This window comes from Nelumbo nucifera, chromosome 2 (assembly GCF_055504915.1).
Source record: "Nelumbo nucifera cultivar China Antique chromosome 2, China Antique-T2T, whole genome shotgun sequence".
In the NCBI taxonomy this organism is placed as follows: Eukaryota; Viridiplantae; Streptophyta; class Magnoliopsida; order Proteales; family Nelumbonaceae; genus Nelumbo; species Nelumbo nucifera.
This window is the reverse complement of record NC_142650.1, coordinates 64,838,024-64,857,639: the sequence shown is the minus strand read 5'-3', so window position 1 is coordinate 64,857,639 and position 19,616 is coordinate 64,838,024. Positions and strand designations below refer to the sequence as shown.

Below are 19,616 nucleotides of genomic sequence, written 5' to 3'. Positions count from 1 at the left end.
GAGTTCTTCCTAAAAAAAATGGTTCAATTATGATATCGGAAAGATAAGATATCGGAGGACCAAATTGATCAGAATTCATAGGAACGCTTTGAGTCAAAGCTCTTTCGGTAACATATCTTTTCGGAAATCTTTTTTTTTAGCGTTGTTGCCCTGCGACTATGTGATGTCAATGCCTTAGAATTTATTGCAATCTCTGGTGTGTAAGCATTTTATTGAGAGAAACAATGCGAGCTCCTTCTTTTATTTTGGAAAGGTAGAGAATAACATTTCTGAAGCGCGGATGGAATCTCGACCTTGATGAGATGAGTAATGAGTTCACTACCAACTACTAAGGCAGAATCAAAGGCGCCCACCCAATCCATGTTGTGGCGTACGTGGCCTTGTTATCCACCGTCGGAAGGAAAGAATCCCAAGTTTTACTTCTTACGCGTCACAGAGTTCTGGGAAGTAGATGCATGAGTCCGACCGTCTGTTGAACCAACACCCCATCTTGTCATTCTTGCGAATATTGACCATTCGCTGCAGCTTCCCCTCCCCAGTTTCCAGACTCTCCACTACTTCATAAGTTACGACTGTTCTTGTGTTATATATAGCTCGTTCAAATTTCTCTAACCCATTCATCACAACATAAACCCCCCCCCCCCCTCTCTCTCTGGATTTAAGATGGAAATGAAGATTTCTGAACTTTGTTAGGTTTTGAAGGCTACATTTGAGCACAATGTAAGTCAGATCTTCTTTATTGTTTAGTTGTGTTTTCAGCATTTGCACAAACCAGTGCATTCAACCAATAACTTATACTCTCTCCCACTTTGGCTGGACTAATTTGGTTGCTGTTTTGTTTAACATATATAGAAAGAATTGATGAATGAGCATATCTTCTTATCGATCGTTTTTTTCTGCTACTTCCTCTTTCTCCATTTTAGAACTCTTTTTACACTCTAATGGAGGTGTGCCAGCTGCTAGCTCTCTCCTGCTGGTTGCTAGTTGAGACTTGGGATGAATCTCGGTTTTATCTGGGTTTGGGGATTCTTGGGTTTGTAGGAGTTCACTTTCACTCCTTCCATGAATCTAAATGCACCAGGACACAGGAGGGACTTCATGGAAGGAAGGAAATTGAACTCAGTTTGGGGTAATTGAGTAATTCCCTACGCAAGAAATGTATATTTTCTCTATACAATTAAAAATGTATAAAATTAATGTGTTCCACAAATGAGTTTGCATCCAATTAGATGTATAATTAGGGGTGAGTAAATGGTTAGGCTCTACTTGGAATCAAATGGAACCAACCTTGTATCCGCATTGAACTGACCCTATATATCCAGCCTATTACTGGGTAGAGTCTGGTTGTAAATGCTTAGAACTGACCCTACCCAATCTGTTATTAGATAGTCTGGTTTCAAATTCTTAGAACCAACCCAGTTATAGATTCTAGGAGTTTACGCTACTTGAACCAATTCCTTAGTTGATGTTAGTGGAATAAGTCTTGGAACCAAATTTGTCTAAAAATAAATCCCAAAATACTTTGAGGATGTAAAGATGTGAACCCAAGACTCATGTTCCATGGTCTTACTTGACCATTTAGGGGGTGTTCAAAAACAAAACCAACCATGTTAGTTGAACACCTCCTTAATCACTTGAGTGATTTGATCAATGTTTTTTCAATTTAATATTTGAATATGTATAATAACTAATGCAAAAGTTATCACAAAATTTAAATTATAATGATAAATTTTCAACTATATTATTATTGATGAAAATTAAGATTTTAAAAAACATGTTCCATTTTTTTGGGAGAAAGGATTAAAGAAAGAACAGGTTCCGCAAGAAAACCCTGAAACCAACAAGGCCAGAATCAACATTAAAACTGATTTCGATAAAATAGGTTCTGGTTCCAAAAGCCTGAAACCAACTTCTACAAGATCGGTAAGGATTAAAGAAAGAACATGTTCCACAAAAAAAAAAAAACTGAAAAACCAACAAGGCCCGAATCAACGTTAAACTAATCTTGATAGAATAGGTTTTGGTTCCAAATTTGGAACCAAACTTCTACGATATAGGTTCTAGGTTATGCTTTACCATTATGTGTAATAATTCTCTTGGAGAAATAAACATGCTCAAGGATCTGTACCAGTGTTTTCGAATCACGTTGATTGGGACAGTTGCCTAAGAACCGTTTAAGCAATTGGTTCTGTTTCACTCTTAACTTATTCCTTGACCAAAACTTTTGACTTGATCAGTGACCCACTGACTCGGGCAATGAAATTATCGACAAGGTTTAAAGTATCGATACGTTATGTCTGATACAGGGCGTATCATATCATATCTTTTAAAAAAGATAAGATACAGTACGAACCGCTGTTTTCAGGTGTTTCGAGCCCCTATTTTTTTTTTCATAATGAAAAGCATCTTATAAACTTCCCAAAAAATCAAACTTAAAAAAAAACTAAAAAAAAATGTGCATCAATCATTTTTAAGTACCGATACAATACGCCGGAACTAGTATCTTATCGATACTTTAAACCTTCATTGTCGATCCATTTGACGTTTTTTTTAATGATTTTAAACTAATACGGGTTATCCGTTCAAACCACTTACCCAAAACCGGTGGCCAAAGCATTACTTTTGTGAATCGGTTTTTAAAACATTGATATGTACGGTCATTATAACCAGATATGAACCAGCAAGGTATCAACTGAGTACTGACGTTCACTTCTGGTTTCATGTAAACAGTTATATATGTTCTTGCTGCCGGTCACAGGGATTGTTTGTAGCAGGTCCCGTGAGTGACCGGGAAACCTACGGGGAAAAAGACACATTTGCGATCGAGAAAATTACAGGTAATGAAGTTGTTCCAAATATTGATATTTTATGAAACTTTGTGATGAACTGATGGTCATAAACTGAAGATCTTCTTCTCTTTATTCCTAAAACCATTGAAATCTGTAGAAATATCGGTGTCAGTGGGGCTTTGATTATTCCTAAAACCGTTCGCGTGATTGGAGGACGCGTGTCCTCTGATCGTGTAAACGTTTGAAGCATGTGCGAGGTTGTTTGAAACGTTTGACGCCGTTAGCTTTCAAAACCCACCTTTCGAGTCCCCTCCTCTCTCTCGAGTGGCAGGTTCTCTTCCTCTCTCTGCTTCCATCCACCCAACGGTTCTCTTCTCCCTCTCCTGTACTTAAGTGAACAAAAAAATGATAAACAGAAAAATAAAGAGAAACAAGTTAAGAATAAGAAGAAGACTTACTGGAAAATCGGACCACTATATTTCTTAGGAACAACCAGAAATTGAGAAGACTGGAGCTTAGGACGCAATAGAAACACGGTGAATTCCCAATGCATCTGGATAAAGCCCACACAAGAAATGAATGGAATCCTCTCGGTCGGGCTTCGATGCATCAACATGAAGGAATAACCGATTAATGCCGTCCTCATCTTCATCTCCACCACCAGGAACAATGTTGGCTAACCGCATAACTGATATACTTATCTCTTCATCGCCATAAGTTCGTCGGAGCACAGGACCGTTTGAATCGAGTGCGCCTTTCAGGATTGTGAAAGGAGCCGGTGGGTTCACCTTCTGTGAAACACAAAACGTGGACAGATTTAGGAGAAGTGCTTAAACCCTAGACAAAATTAGGGGAGATAAATAGAAGCTCAACACAAATTTAGCTCGACTATTTCTGAGAAATACAGAGAAGGGAGAGTTTGTTTGATGGAGTTACTGGTGGTGGAGTCATTTTAGAGATTTCGAGGTTGTGCTCTTTCAGCGAGCGGAGCACGATAGAGTCGACGGTGGAGCAAATGGAGGAGAAGCGACGATTTGATATCATATGCCATTGGTCCATGGTGCCACTGGCGCCGGCGAAGAGCTTCCTCAACATCCTCTTTCGTTATTCTTCCCGCTAGGTTGATGGTTCTCCGCACCCTGTATGTATCTGGAATTTATTTGTGACCGTGTTTTTGAAATAGAAGTATAGAATCCGGCGAATAGAGCCGACTCGGATTTTGTGACCGTGTTTTCTCTTGCCGCTCGAAGAGCCTCTTGAGACGCGATTTCACGACAGGCTTAACCGCGATTTCACAACAGACTCTTCAAGCAAATGGCCATCTAATGGCTGGATCTTGAAAGGAGGCATGTTCTTTAACGAGACTAAAACCAGAGAAATTCTCTTCTACCTTCAACTGCTGTTCTCCATTTTCAAGAGCGGTTAAAGCAAGGTTCGTGAAAGACGTGATTGCGAAGAACGGAGATACGGACATTCAGGCGATGTATAGAAGGATCAATTGCCGGAGTTCTCATTTCTCCGGCGACGAACAGAGATTTTAAGCAAAGTGGAATTTCAGATAGCGTGGGTTTTGAAGGCTTAACGGCATCAAACGTTTCAAACAACTTCCCGGCATGCTTCAAACGTTTACACAATTGGAGGATGCGTGGACGGTGCCCTGACTGAAGTAGCCCGGACCGAAGCCGAACTCGCGAGCAACTGTTACTAATCTTGGAGACTGGTGGGTGTGATGAAGCCCTTAGGTGAAAAATACATCACGTGGGGTCTTCTGCAATTCCAAGATTTACTAGGTAGGCAAGTTGGCCGATGTGTATGCCAAAGGATATGGTGACAAATTTTAGTTGACCCTAAAGTAGATCAGCTACAATTAATGTCGGAATCAATTCAAAATCCGGCCTATCATAACATGCCACGTCAGTAAAACACGTAGGACCCACGTATATGTAGCTGACGTGGCAAGCATTGGGAAAGAATATTCAACTGAGACAACTTTGTTAACCAGAGAAGACTATTAGCTAGAAATGTTGATACCTAATTAGGAGGGTAAGTGTAATTATTGCAGCATTTTGCTGACTGCTGAGTGTTTGAATTAAGTCCTGTGTGTAATATTCTGTCCATTTTGATGGGTTCTTTGTCTTCCTTACATGTCTGGCCGGCCTGGCGGAAGGTTGAAGAGCGGTCTCTAGCATCAGGCCTCACCAGAGTTCACTGAACTCGATGGAGAAGAAACCTGGTGTATACACTTACGACGCGCAATGGCCGGTTTGTGCAGTAAGTTGGTCAGTTCGTCGCGATAAGAAACACCGCCTCGCCATTGGAAGCTTCCTGGAAGAATACAGTAACAAGGTGGAGCTGGTGCAGTTCAACCAAGACACGGCCGATTTCTCTAATGACAGTCGCCTTGTCTTCGACCACCCTTACTCGCCAACGAAGCTTATGTTCTTCCCCTCCGAGGATACACTGAACCCTGATATAATTGCAACGTCCGGCGACTATCTACGGCTGTGGGAGATTCATGACGATCGGATTGAGCTCAGGGCTCTTCTCAATGGGAACAAGAGCAGCGGATTCAACTCACCTGTCACCTCATTTGACTGGGCGGAGTTCGACCCACGTCGAGTAGCAGCCTGTAGCATCGACACCACCTGCACAATCTGGGACCTAGAGAAAGAGGCTGTCGAATCTCAGTTGGTGGCACATGATAAGGAGGTCTATGATGTTTCTTGGGGAGGGCCCGGAGTTTTTTCTTCAGTCTCTGGGGACGGCTCGGTCAGGGTGTTCGACATGAGAGACAAGGAGCATTCCACCATTATCTACGAGAATAGCAGCCCGGAGACTCCATTGTTGCGTGTGGAGTGGAACAAGGCTGACCCAAAGTTCATTGCGACGGTTGGGATGGATAGTAATAAGGTGGTGATCATGGATATTCGATTTCCGACCTACCCAATAGTGGAACTCAGGAGGCACAGGGGGAGTGTGAATGCAATCGCTTGGTCGCCGCACGTCGGACGGCAACTGTGCTCAGTAGGGGACGATTCAAGAGCCTTGATATGGGAAGTGCCGCTGAATGGGGTTCGACCAGAGTCCGGTGATGATATAGAACCTGTTATGTGGTATGGAACAATAGCTGAGATCGTTCAGGTAAGGTGGTCATCGTTGGACTCAGATTGGATAGCAGTTGCTTTTTTGAATAAATTGCAGATCTTGAGGGTTTGAAGACTTGATTAATTTTCATTAGTTGATGCTATGTTAGTATTTATTATCAGGTATCATGAATTTAATAGAAACAGAGGCCCTTGCTCTTGCTTCTGCTTCACATGAAAGCACAGTTAGGTTCTGTTTGCTTGCAGTGCAAATTGGACCGAATACAAATTTTATATCCAGTTCAGTTTTGCATCTGTTTGTTTGTAGATGTAATATGCACTCTTACAAATTTTCTCTTTGTTTGTATCCGGATTGAGCCCCCGTCAAGCCTAATATATCCAACCTGGCCTGGCCAACATTGAAATTTGATGCATTCAAGTTGGGCTCGGGCTCGGGCTCGGGCTCGGGCTCGGGCCTAGTTCCAGTTCGTCAGTCAACACAACACAAAAATTTGAAAAAAATGTATGTATTTATAAATATATATATGCAAATTTACAAACATATATGTATGTTTACATGCAAATATGTACCTATATATGCATTTATAGATGTGTATAATCAGCTTAGGCTCGGATTGGGATTATATCAAGTCCAAACTTTTGCACCCAGGCCCAGCCCAAGGATGACAAATCCAAGCCCATCCCATGTACGTAAAATTGCAAATTGGATCGGCCTATGCTTGGGTTGGGCCTGCTCAAATAAGACGTCAAATATAAAGTGGTGACCACAATCACCACATCATCTTGCTTCTTACCAGGATCCCAATCAAATAACTCTTGGCATATCTCCATTTTCTTTCATATAAAGTGGGGGCTACTTCATTTTACTACCGATTTCATTTCCCACAGACAAATAAATCAAAATTTACATTCAACTTATTTTGCACTCCATACATTTACAGTGGCACAAATGAAATTTCACCACATAACCGAGTTTTAAGATCCCAGTGCCTTTACGTCCAGACAACCACTCCAAAAATTTAGTTCATTTGGTAAAATATGTGCTTAAGGTTTAAAATATCGATACAAGCTGATACATCGGTAGGGGTATACTGACCTGTATCAAAACTCATTCATCTTTTTTTTTTTTTTTTTTTCCTTTGAAACTGGTTCAGAGGGGTTGGTCTAAGGCTGGTCTACTCCCTGAACCAGGTCACACCCCGATACAACCCCTGTAGGGACATATCATTAAGCCAACAATATGATATGCCCAGTACGGAACATATCCTATCGAAATTTTGAACCTTTTTGTGCCATTTAGTGTTATCTGTTTCAATTGTGGGATCATGAAGCTCACTGCCCACTAAATGTTAGGGCATCACAAGTACATAAGAAATGTTCAATTAGGGTGTTTGACAATGTAAATGATTAGTATCAGAAAGAAGTTGATGAATTTAGTCAATGGAAACAATTCAGGAAAGGAGTAGTAGCAACCGATTCATCCCTAAAAGAGTCAGTTAAAAAATATAGCTATTGTTGCAGGGGGTAGGGGTGCAACTTGGGTTTGGATTCCTTAGTTGAAGATTTTATACATGCTTAGCTCATTACCTCAACCCAGCCCATCCATGTACGATAGCATTTCAAAATTCCGAAGGTTCAGTTTGGAAAGAATAAAGATAGAAATATGTTCACTACAAATACATATAAAATATAAAGGATTTGCATTCTAAATATTTGTATTTATACTCTTTTGAAACTGAGCCTGAAGGACTGAGGAGATGAGGTTGCCAGTTCAAGTATGATAGCTTTTCAACGATAAGCTAGTCACCATGGCTGTCAAGGTGGACTTGGACCCAAGCCTAAAGGAGAGCTGTTGGCCACTAAGCAAAAATACCTAAATGAATAATTAACAAAGCTCGTAATGAGGTCCATGGCTTTGGATTATTAGAGATAGGGGTCGTAAACTCGTAATCTTTATCCAACATGCACTCAACCCATTAGAATCCATCCAAACCCATCCTTTATTAGCGGGTTGGGAATGGGATGAATCATTCATTGGGTAGATTTAAATGGATTGGTTTTGGTTTAAGTTGGGTAATGGTACTTATTTGGTTAGTTTTTTATGAATAAAATTGAAGGCACACCCAAGGTTCAAAGTATAGATACGTATCAACCCATTTCAGCTGATACGTATCGTATTGAGAGCTTCCTGATATGCCCCTACAGAGGTGTATCGGGGTTTTGACCGGTTCAGGGGGAGGATGGACCTTAAACTGGCCCCTTTGAATTGGATTTGAAAGAAAATTAAAAAAAAACTATTGATATGCCAGCAGGGGTGTATCTGGTGTATCAATATTTTGAACCTTGGGCACACCTCACTTTATGAATATACGATAGTAGAGATGTGATCAAATGTTTTTAGAATTCTTTTTTAATTATTATTATTACTTAATTGTGACATCAAATGTACTTAATGAGAGGAAATTGAATGAACAGAAATGTAATAATTCAAATTGCATTTTGTGTCTTTACAATTAGAGGGACCAAATTCAAAAATATGGGTGCAACTTGGGTTGCTCCAATCTAACCCTGGATAAATCCATTTGCAATTTTGGGCTTTCTTATTTTTTGGATTGGGCTTAGGCCTAGTCCAAAGTAACCTAGCCCAACTTGAACTTAGCCCAGCCTTGGTCCAACTTACAATTAGAGAGGGACCAAATTCAAAAATATGGGTGCAACTTGGGTTGCTCCAATCTAACCTTGGATAAACCCATTTGAAATTTTGGGCTTTCTTATTTATTGGATTGGGCCTAGGCCTAGTCCACAGTAACTTAGCCCAGCCTTGGTCCAACCCAAGCTGATTAATCACCTAAGCCTGGCTTGGCCTGGCCTGGGACCCAATCTGAGTATTAAATTTTAGTGCAGGTTGGGCCTGAATTGGACAGGTTGAGCTTGACCTTGGGCTCAGCGTCTTGAATTATCATTTTACACTGTTTCAGGCTCAAGTTGTGCAGTTGGGTTCAAGGTTTTTAAAACTGAACTGGACAACGAATCAGTTAGGGGTCCAGTTTCTAGGTTGAACCAAACAGATGGCCTGTTCTGATAAAAATAAAAAATAAAAAATAAATAAAAAAATAAAAAAGGTCAAAACCGTTGGACAGTTCACCAGACTGATTCCCGCCTGAGTCAATGATTTGCTGATCAAATCAACGGTTTTTAACGAAATAATAATTCTGGAATAAAATAGAACCGATCACCTGACTGATTCCCGGTTTTCTGGTACAGTCCAATTTTAAAAACCATGATTGAATCCATTCAAATATTGACAAAAGCGGAAAAGCCTAATCCGAACCACCCAAGTTGCACCCCTATTTTATGTATTACTGATAGAACGAGTACATCAGTTAGAAAGGGTCCTTTTCGTTCTTAAACAAAGGGCAAATGCCAGGAAGCTCTGCGTTCCAAAACAAAACCGTGTAGTAAACGTTACCAAGTCTAAGTCCTGATACAAATGCCGGTGCAAAAGCATCTATATCTTAGGTAGCAATAAAGAGGTCTGAGAAAGGCAAATTTTGTCGTAGTATAGTCTAACTCTAACTTGTACGAGTGCAACGATCAATCAATTAGAACAATAAAACTAAAGCTTAACAGGGACCGGTTTGAGGCTACTTCCAGCGACAAAAATAATGCACAGACCACGTTACCAATAATAAAGTGTTATCGCTCCATAACCATGGCGGTTGACCCGATTGACTCACTGGGTCAAAACTCTTTCCCTATCATATATTTTCCCTATCACATATTTTCCCTTTTAATTTAACTAAGCTAGATAATGACTAGTTGACCACCCCGTACCATTAGGCGCAACTACTTCTACTTGTCTACTCCTGTCAATTTTGTGCGGGACCCATTATTTAAGTGATAAATATGGGTTGAGTTTTTATTTGATTTAGGAGATTAAATTAGATTTTTATCCATTTTACTATAGAAATCGGACCCACAACGATGACCCATGCGAGGTATTGAAAGTCTTTTACTCAATGTTTTAAAAAACGGCCTGGAACCCAATCGTTCTGGTCACTGGTTTTTAGGTCGATGGTTTGATCGATTGGTCCGAATGGATGGTTTGTTTTAAAAAAAAAATAAAAAAAAACGGCCAAAAACCATTGAACGGATCGATGGTTTGATCACCCAGGTCAATGGGTTATTGATCGATTCAACGATTTTTTACCAGAGACCAGATTTGGGGTAAAACGAAACTGATTGTCTAAACAATTCCTAGGCTGAACGGTCTAATTGTCTGGATCAATGACGGTTTAAAAACCATGCTTGTACTTATTACTCTTCTATTTGAGATGGGAAGGCAAGTTAGGTTTCGTTTATTAGCTAGCGGGGCCCATGAAAACCTGATGTTTAATGTGCTAATAAAAGGGATTAAAAGTAACTTATTTCTTTGGAAGAAATCATAAATTAATATAAGTAGAGGTACAATTAGGTAAGGATGGCAATTTTTCCATGAAATCGAGGCCCCACAAAACTTTAATTGGGTTTTCCCAATCACAAATAAGGACAGGGAAGGGTTGAAGGGATGATGTTTGCATATAATTTCCCAAACCTATTTTAAATTTGATGGTAAATTATTAAAATATCCCTATGTTTAATATTAATTTTTAAAATACCTTTAAACTTCCCCCAAATTCCTAAAATCCCATTTCAAAAATACTTCTAAATTCTCATAACCATATTTCTAAAATAACTCTAAAATTTGACATATTTTTAGCTGACTTCCTTGGGACAAGAAAAATTTGGGGATTTGAGAGGGGTGCCCTGCCCTGAACCTGCCCCCACCGATAGAATATCCTACTAATTATAATATTAATTATATACACATATTCAAAATATACAATTATATTTTGCATATGATATGCATATATTTTTATGTTAATTCTTTATATTCAAAATAATATTAATTAATTCTTTACATCTTTGGAATGCATAGATTGCAAAGAGCTACCCAAAATAAAATAAAAAAGATGACCCTAGCTCAACCACCAAGTGCAGAGTTTTCACATTCAAAAGTTTTTGTATTTTTGTATAAATTGTATTTGTTGGCGAAGGACATTGGCTATTGGCCATGTTGGCCATTAGGCAGTAAAAATTGAGATCGGCTTCCCTCATGGCAAGCCCATGCCCACACTGTTCCAACCACCATTTGTAACCTTGCATTGGGAATATCTTTCCATGAAATAAAACATATAAGTATGAGATATTCTCAATGTAAAGCTGTAAAGGCTGCTCTTTTGCCCTGACGGAAGCTGAACTCGTAAAAATCCATATTGACGGTTTTTGAGACCTAGGAGACTGCTAGCATAGAGATTCTTTGAAGAATGAAAATTAGCAATGTGGGGCATGATTTTATGATGCTTTTTTTTTATATATATTTTACGACTTTCTTAGTATATTATCTTTATTGGATATATTATTATCAATTTGATGAAGTTGTTAGACAAATTGTACTTCGTGTTATTAATTTCATTTTTTATTTTGCAATTTTTAAATTTTATTTCTATTTGAAAGTTCCAAGCTCTTTTATTCATTTGCACAACTGCCTTCTCAATTGAGTAAACTGATTTCCTTTTATTTAGTTTTAAATAGGTGATAATTGCTTCCTTTAAATTATCATTTATTTTTTTTCTCCATGCAACCAAATGCAAAAGCTTTTCTAGTTATACCCATTTTTACACATTTTTGTCCATTCTAGAATTTTTATTATTGGAAAGAATGCACAAGAGTAAAAATTGAACCAAACATGGCCTTAGTATCTACATCTTAGAAATGCTATCTGAAACCTATTATATATCCATATATGTGTGTATCATACATAAATTTATAGCCAAACAACACTTGTGCTAATGGCATGTATATCAAGTTGCATTTTGATATCCATGTAGTCTTATCAAAGCCTATTTGCATATAATTGAAACTTTAATATACACTTTTTTAAACAAAGTAGACCCTGATCCTATCACTAACTTTTTTAAATGGAGTTTCAATCAAAAGATATCTTTCGATCACATTAACTTTAGGCTTTAGCATATTTTATAGAGTTCAAATCAGCCTCTCGCAAGATTGACCCCTATAACGTTCCACAGCACATCTCCCACCGTGTATTGGTAACATTTCCCGATGATAAATGTTCCCAATACATGGGAAATGTGCTGTGGGACGTTGTGGGGGATAATCTTGTGGGAGACTGATTTGAACTCTATTTTATAGAACAGATCTAGTCACATCCTATAAACAGAATTCCAATTGTGAAATGCGTATTTAAATTGGTGTGACGATTTATATATCCCATCGCTAAAGCTATGATTAATTTATAAACTATGATTATTTTCATCTTAAAAGTAGAGTGGAGGATAAAAACAAAAATTTAGGAAAGTGAATTGTTGATCAGGAAAAAAAAAAGCACTTAGCTAGGAATGGGACCTGTTTTTATGAGAAATTAGAGGATAGAATAGAGGGAAGTTGGAGATAATTTAGATCATCTTATACTTTAGAAGCATAGGTAATTAATTGGGGCTCTAGTAAAGGAGAGAGGCATGATGACATGGCTTAATGTGAATGGATAATAACCTTTATAACTTGTCTTCATGAGAGGAGCCCAAAGGATAATGGAGAAAGGAAAAGCATGCTGACATGGATTGATTTGATTTACAGTATTATGAAGAGAAGTTCCTAAGTCATAGCCTGGAGATTAATTGCCACTCAGTTCACCTAAGATATATGCCATATTATTCAAAACACTAATTAGAAGCAGATAATGGGTCTACATCTTCTACAACTAAGTCTTGTTCCAAATGGATGTCATATCTATGAATTCGAATCTTATTAGATCTTTGGATCTGATTTGATCTCACTTATTTTTTTTTTTAAAATTAATAAATTATTAAAAGAAAAAAATAAAATATATCAATTTAAATAAAAATGTAAGTATTTTTTAATTATTTTCATCATATATATACATATTTTTATAAAAAATAAATAATATAATAAAATTATAAAAATATAATACATACATATATATATATATATATATATATATATACACACATCGAATCAGATAGGGGGAATTGATCTGTATCCAATCCAATTTTTGATCAGATCATAGAATCTGATTCAATCTGAAAATCCGATCAGGGGTGATCCGAATTTGAACAAATAAAATCGGATCGCTGATCCATTTGTACCCCTAATGCAACCTAAACCACTTATATAATGGAGAGAGATCTTTGTCAGAATCTGAAAGTTCAAAGGGTAATTATCACCACCCCAAAGTAGAGGATAGTAATCTGTAATATATTATATAACCTAAAATATTTAATAGATACCAGCAGTGTTTTGCTTGGACCGACTGACCTGTCATCCGCCAGAATTGTGGATTCATTTCACCATTGAATGGTTGAACCATTTGATTCAGTTAGAGAATCATGGGTTAGGCATTAATTTTTTTTTTTTTTTTTCTTTTATGTAGTTTGAGCTAGTATTTTCAGTAGGACCCAACTGTTTTCCACGATAAGGTCTGTTTGGTTTGCAGTCGGAATTGAAATCCTTCGGACCCTTATTCCTGCAAACCAAACGGGGCCTTTGAGAAATAGTGGTTTTGGTACATCAAAATGCAAGGTTTACATTATTGATGTGTGTGGAATAGAAAGTTGAGGGACAGCTTATGGAATTTTGCAAAATTTGTTAAAAAATTTCCCTCAACTTTATGTTGCTATCCCTTATTAGGAATGACACCTTTTCCAAAGTTATGAGGCAAAAAAAAAAAGCCTACATTCACATTTGCACTAATTAAAGTAGCACTGTAGAAAAAAAAAGGAGGGAATATTATCCGAAAAAAAAAAAGAAAAAAAAGGAGAGAAGCCGTGAGAAAGGTATAGCAAAGTCGTCGTCATCTTCTACATCTTCTACAACTAAGTATTGTTCCAAATAGATGTCATATATCTATTGTTAAATTATTGGCGCTAAAATTATTTCTTTGAATCCTATCAAATCTGACTGGATTTTCGGATCAGATCAGATCTGACATAAACAGTATCCAATCGGGTTCAAATATATCCTAATTTGATTCCGATCCGATCCATTTGCATGTCTAGGTTGTGTTTGATTTATCCCAATTTTATCACATGAATCCAAATGAACTAAAAACAACATGGGCTAGGCAACCTATCAGAAGCAATCACGCCATGATATCCGATATCATAATAGGCGTGGGTGTGTGACTTATACCTTATGTATGAAACACTGGCTGTTGAGGATACGTAGCCCGTAGCCATTTTGTTTATAGGACAATTAGGTCATTGTCACTTCTCTTTAAATGTTCTAATCAGTGATAAAATATATGGGACTCATCTTTTATAGTGGGGCTCTGGAATTTATTACTGATGTGGAATTTTATTATTAGTTAATTCATCTCCTTCACGCCCTAATCCTTGGGCCCACATTATGCTACACGAGATGTGAGTTCCCGCGTGCCAAGTGCCACCAAACCGCGTACTAAGTCGTGTTTTATAACTCCCTGCCTTGTAGAAACGGTCTATCCCCTACATATTTATTTATTTTTTTCTGGAGAGGAAGAGATGATGACGTGGCATCGTACATAGGCGCGATAGATTCCAATCAGATGGATGACAGAATGGTGTGGGTCCCACTTTTTTTTTTTCTTGTGATCATGGTTACGAGGTTTCCCTACCTTTCCCTTTCTTTTCTCTAATTTTATTATTGCAACCAAACACCCTGAAGTTAATATCCTTTTCACGTTTGAAAAATTGTCATAAAGAAATCATTCTCCACAGAAGAATTTACGCTTCTTGAAATTAGTTTCTACCCAGTAACAAAAATTTCTTGATTCAGAAACTGGTATTCATTCATCTCTACTTCTTCCATTTATTTTCTTTTTTTTATTTGAATTTTTGGTAGGTAAGCTGCTAGGGAACATTTTACTGTCGTATTGAAACCTAGTTTTTGTTTGTTGGATTCTGTTTCTCGACTGAATTGGTGGGGTGAGCCTTATTTTTCGTCATACCCAATTCAATTGCTCCCAATATTCCCAGAGTGAGTGGAAATCTTCAGTCATCTCCCAGTCGATGCTTTCTCCAAGCTGAGAGGGATGAGCTTGGTCGCCTCCTGAGGATGAGCTCTCAGATGATGAACTGGGTTTGTCAACAATTGCAGGATTCTGCCGAGAGGGATGAGCTTGGTCGCCTGAGAATGAACTCTCAGGTGAGCTGGGTTTGTCCACAGTTGCAGGGTTCTGTTGATCAGCTGTTCTTCTCTCCACATTACCTCGTTGTATTGGCGCCAGACTTGTTGTGGCAGCCGGAGGGCGTCGGTCGAATGCTCTCAAGCGTCCAGACCTCACGTATACTCGACAGAGACTAAATTCATGCCTTAGCTGCAAAACACAGAAGTATATATATCGTCAGATATCAGTGGAAACGGAGAGAGAAAGGGAGACTAGCTAGTTCAACTTGAAAGCAAGCAATTTGCTGAGAGCCACTGTGTGCAGTGCAGTGATTACTTCTTACCAATGGAGATGCACTGCCAGATGAGGTAGCTTCTCCTTGAATGGCTCTGTACTCATTCATCTTCCATTTGGTCTTTTCTCCAGTAGGAGCTTTGCCATTGTAGAAAACCATGGTTTTCTTCACACCAATAATTCGATTACTTGATGAGTAAACGTACCCAGGAGAGCCTGTAGCCTTCCAGTATCCAGAATTCGTTGTTCTGTTTGGCCTCCCTCCACGGGCTTCTCTCTCTTGTCTAGGAGTGAAGAAAAACCATTGCTCTGGGTCTCCATTGCACAAAGCTCCTGAAATCTCTGAAACCCAAGAAAGAAAAAACAAAGCTCAGTTTTAATTTCTCCTGTCGTTTCCTGTAAGAAAATCCCAAGGGACAAAGACGAGCGACTGTGATGATGAGGTGAAGCTCATCAAGAAGAATCAGGTTTAGGCAATTTCTACTTAAAAACTCTAAAATGCTGAGCTTCAAAAAGACTGATAATTTAATTTCTAGCTAGTACCCGTCTAAGCAAAGAAACTAAAAGGAAGAGGAGCTAGAGGAGGCAAAGATTCTCACTTGGGAGCTGCCATGGATCAAGCTCGTAGATGTCCACCACAGGAATAACACGTTCTAAATCCTGTCTACTCCCCCCGAGCTTGTTATTCAGATAGAACAAAATTAGCTCTTCCTCCGTTGGGTAGAAGCGATAACCTGGTGGGAGATCCTCCATCCCAGTTGTCCCTCTTTCTCCTCTGTATAAAATATAGTATATAGAAGCCAGAAATCGTACGTTCTCTCTCTCTCTCTCTCTCTCTCTCTGCAACTGTCTCGTTGGCTTTGGTTTAATCTCTGCTTTGATTTGCATGTAATTTAAAGAGGAGAAATGAAGAAGAAAGAGAAGATGAAGCTCGAGAGGCATAAAGAATTGCCGAGTGGAAATAAGAAAATGTTGTGGGGCTCCTCATCAGTCATCACTGCGTGGAAACTTCCACGCGTTTGTTTGGAAACATTGTATTAGCTGCATGCTTTGCTCGTTCAATATCATTATCCGATTTAAAACCCTTTTGAACCAGTCAATCTCCATCCCTATATTGTGATCCAGGATTTTTTTTCCTGCATCTTCAGGCCTGAACATCGATTGTGGATACATCTGCCCCACAAAACAAATCCAAGACTATTTCTGGGAAGTATGAACCGTCTGATTGAGATCTTACATGGAGGAATTCACACAGACAAGTAAAATTAATAAGGACCTTTTGGATCGAGGATTAAGGCCAGCCTAAACCATGTTTATTTAAGGTAGGGGGTTATAAAGATTGAATTAGGCCTGAAAAGAGAAGTGATGTTAGTTTGGATTTGTGGTGTTTATTGGGCACATGTGTCACTGAGGATCAGAAACTCAGGACTCAGGTTAATTTACCAAAAAGGAGGTTTTGAAGATGGATTCACGGTAATAATAAATGTTTTAAACCAACCCCAGATGCTTACTACCCTCCCTCCGAGACCGGATCTCTCCTCACGGAGCGCCTCACACGCACATTCTACCATACATTGGTAACATCTCCCGTATTTTTAAATTATTATTCACGGGAGATGTTTTCAATGCATGGTGGATGTGCTTGTGAGGCTCCCCAATGTGAGGAGCAGATCCCATCTCCCTCCATACTCAGGGGAGAAGTTACCAATTCACGGGGTGTAGTGTATTGTGGGTAAGCATGAATAGAGTTCTCGTGGACAGGAGATCCGGAGTCCTTGCTAGGTTATTGCATGAAGTAGCGGTGACAACAAAATCGGTAGGATCATTCGGATTCATCTTTTCTATAATTAATATTTTCTTGGCTTTGGTGATATCATTAAAGTTAAATCCAAATGACTCTATATGTTCCTTTATTTGATATTAGGATTGCCAATGGTTCGGGTTGGACCCAATGCACCCGAACTGATTGAATCGATTTTAGTTCTAAGAACCAATGCTTTAAAAAAGCAACCTAGAAACGGAACCATTTTGGTCATCGGTTTCCGGGTCAACTGTTCGACCGTCTGGTTCGAATAGATGGCCCGTTATGACAGAAAAGAAAAAAATAAAAAAAGTCAAAAACTATTGAACGGGTCGATGAGTAGACAATTCGACCGCCCGACTCAATAGTTGACTTTTTCAACGATTTTTTTTCCAGATGAGTTTTGGGTAAAACGGAACCAATAGCCTAGATGGTTCTCAGGTCGAACGGTCTGACTGTTTGGGTCAACAACGGTTCAAAAATGTTGCTAAGAACTAAAAGTAATGAATCGATTTTAGTCCTTGATATATTGTCCTGATTTTTATTAATATGGAATCAGTTCTACCAAGTCTAAAACTAATTCAAACCTGACCTGATTTAGTTATTAATATTAAATAAGTTAAAAATATATAATATTTTTAGTAGGTTTATTATAATTGAATTCACTGAATCCACCAAATCAAAGTATATCCCTATAATACATACGATTTACGGGATATACTTTTGTTCGTAGCGCACCCCGTATTGTCATAAGTTGATACCAATACGATACACCATGCATCAGGATTAACATTAGTGTTTTAAAAGCACAAGGCACAAAAAAGATGCAAAAGCCAATTTGCACCCAACGCACAAGGCGAGGCGCATGCCTTTTTTGAAGCAAGGCACAAAAATACAAAAATTGCTAAAAAACAAAAAACAATGTAAAAAAAATAAAAAAACGCCAAAAAATTAAAAAAGAAATGTAAAACATCAAAAGTATTAAACATATTAATAAGAAATACAAACTTAAATTTTAAAACTAATGGTTTAAGAAACTTATTATCTAAAATTAAAATACATATACATAACATTTAAAGAATATTCAAATGAAAATTTAAAAATAAAATCAAACATATCAAACATTTTCAAGCATGTAAAGCCCATAATCTTTTTTCCATAGTTGCATTACTTCAAGTAGCTAATGTGATGTAAAACATATTACATTCCTGATTCTACGAGTCGACCTTGTGCTACACCCCTAGAGGCAAGTCCAAACAAGTCCATACTAGGGTCTTAAATTCTTAATTCTGATACAAAAAAAAATAATGATTTTATAATTTTAATTGACTTTTAAGAAGATAATTTATTAAGATGAATGAATGAACAACATTAGCAAATAGGGGGGTTTCAGAGCTTCGGTGAGCGAGCGAATAACCCGATGTAGATCCTTTATCATCAACAAACCCTACCCAATCTGCATTTTTGTAAGCCTCAATCTTTAGGTGCCCTTGATTGGAGCATAACATTCATTTACCAAGGCATCCTTTTAGATAAGCCAAGATTTTGTTAAATGTTTGTATGTGAAATGTTTTGGGCCCATGCATACATATTGGCTAACCACTTAACTACATAAGATATGTTAGGTCTAGTCAAATAGAAATATAGAAGATGACCCATCAATTTCTAACAGATCCCTTTATCTAGAATAACTTCTTTAGTAAAACTCAATTTGTGGTTATGATCAATTGAAGTTTCTCAAGGATTGCATTCCAATTTCCCAGCTTCATGGAGCAAGTCAAGAACATACCAAGAGAGAATGAATTTTAATTGAAAGATTCTTGTAATGTAATCACTAATCACAATAATATCATTAACATGTACTATCAACATGGTTAGCTTACCATCAACTTTCCTTAAGAATTGTGTGGTCTACCCAAGATTAAGAGAATCCAATCCTCAAAATAACATTTCTAAATCAATTAAACTAGGCTCTAGGGGAATTGAGCCAATACAAGGATTTTTTCAAACGTCAAACTTTCCCTTAATTGTTAGAAAAATTGACCCCAAGAGGTAAGTCCATATTAACTTATTCCTGTAAATCCCCATTGAGAAATGCATTTTTCCCATCCATCTTATATAAATGCCAAGAGTAATAGTGGGAAACAATAGACATGATCATACAAATAGAGTTCATTTTAGCAATTAGAGCGAAAGTTTCTAGATAATCAATACTATAGGTCTAATTATATCCCTTGGCCATAAGTTGAGCCTTATACCTTCCAATTAAACCATTTGCCTTGTGTGTGACACCCACTTACACCCAACAGGGATCTTAACCTTGGGGCAAAAAACAATCTCCTAAATTTGGTTCTTCATTGAGGCCATCATCTCTTAGTTCATAGTTTCTTTCCAATGAAGAT

The 19,616-nt window shown here is 37.9% G+C and overlaps 1 protein-coding gene and 2 pseudogenes across 6 annotated transcripts; 1 reads left to right on the top strand and 2 right to left on the bottom strand.

The window, feature by feature from the left end:
- Positions 1-573: 573 nt before the first annotated feature.
- Positions 574-6,429, top strand: LOC104607629 (WD repeat-containing protein LWD1 pseudogene; annotated as a pseudogene). Of its 4 annotated transcripts, XR_016083051.1 has the most exons (3): positions 574-720; positions 2,731-2,837; positions 4,957-6,429. The product of XR_016083051.1 is annotated as a WD repeat-containing protein LWD1 pseudogene, transcript variant X1 (transcript). The 4 variants fall into 4 exon arrangements; XR_016083054.1 differs by lacking the exon at positions 2,731-2,837 and having other exon boundaries at positions 621-720; XR_016083053.1 differs by lacking the exons at positions 574-720; positions 2,731-2,837 and adding an exon at positions 4,441-4,579.
- Positions 3,244-3,884, bottom strand: LOC104607630 (uncharacterized; annotated as a pseudogene). The gene is made up of 2 exons (XR_016083055.1): positions 3,726-3,884; positions 3,244-3,580 (listed from the first exon to the last, which is right to left on the bottom strand). The product of XR_016083055.1 is annotated as an uncharacterized LOC104607630 (transcript).
- Positions 6,430-14,815: 8,386 nt separating the features above from the next.
- LOC104607631 (NAC domain-containing protein 90-like) lies at positions 14,816-16,355 on the bottom strand. Its single transcript, XM_010273298.3, has 3 exons — positions 16,013-16,355; positions 15,463-15,755; positions 14,816-15,329 (listed from the first exon to the last, which is right to left on the bottom strand). Exons 1-3 carry the CDS (start codon positions 16,353-16,355, stop codon positions 14,955-14,957), a joined length of 1,011 nt encoding a protein of 336 aa, XP_010271600.2. The 3' UTR covers positions 14,816-14,954.
- Positions 16,356-19,616: the final 3,261 nt, after the last annotated feature.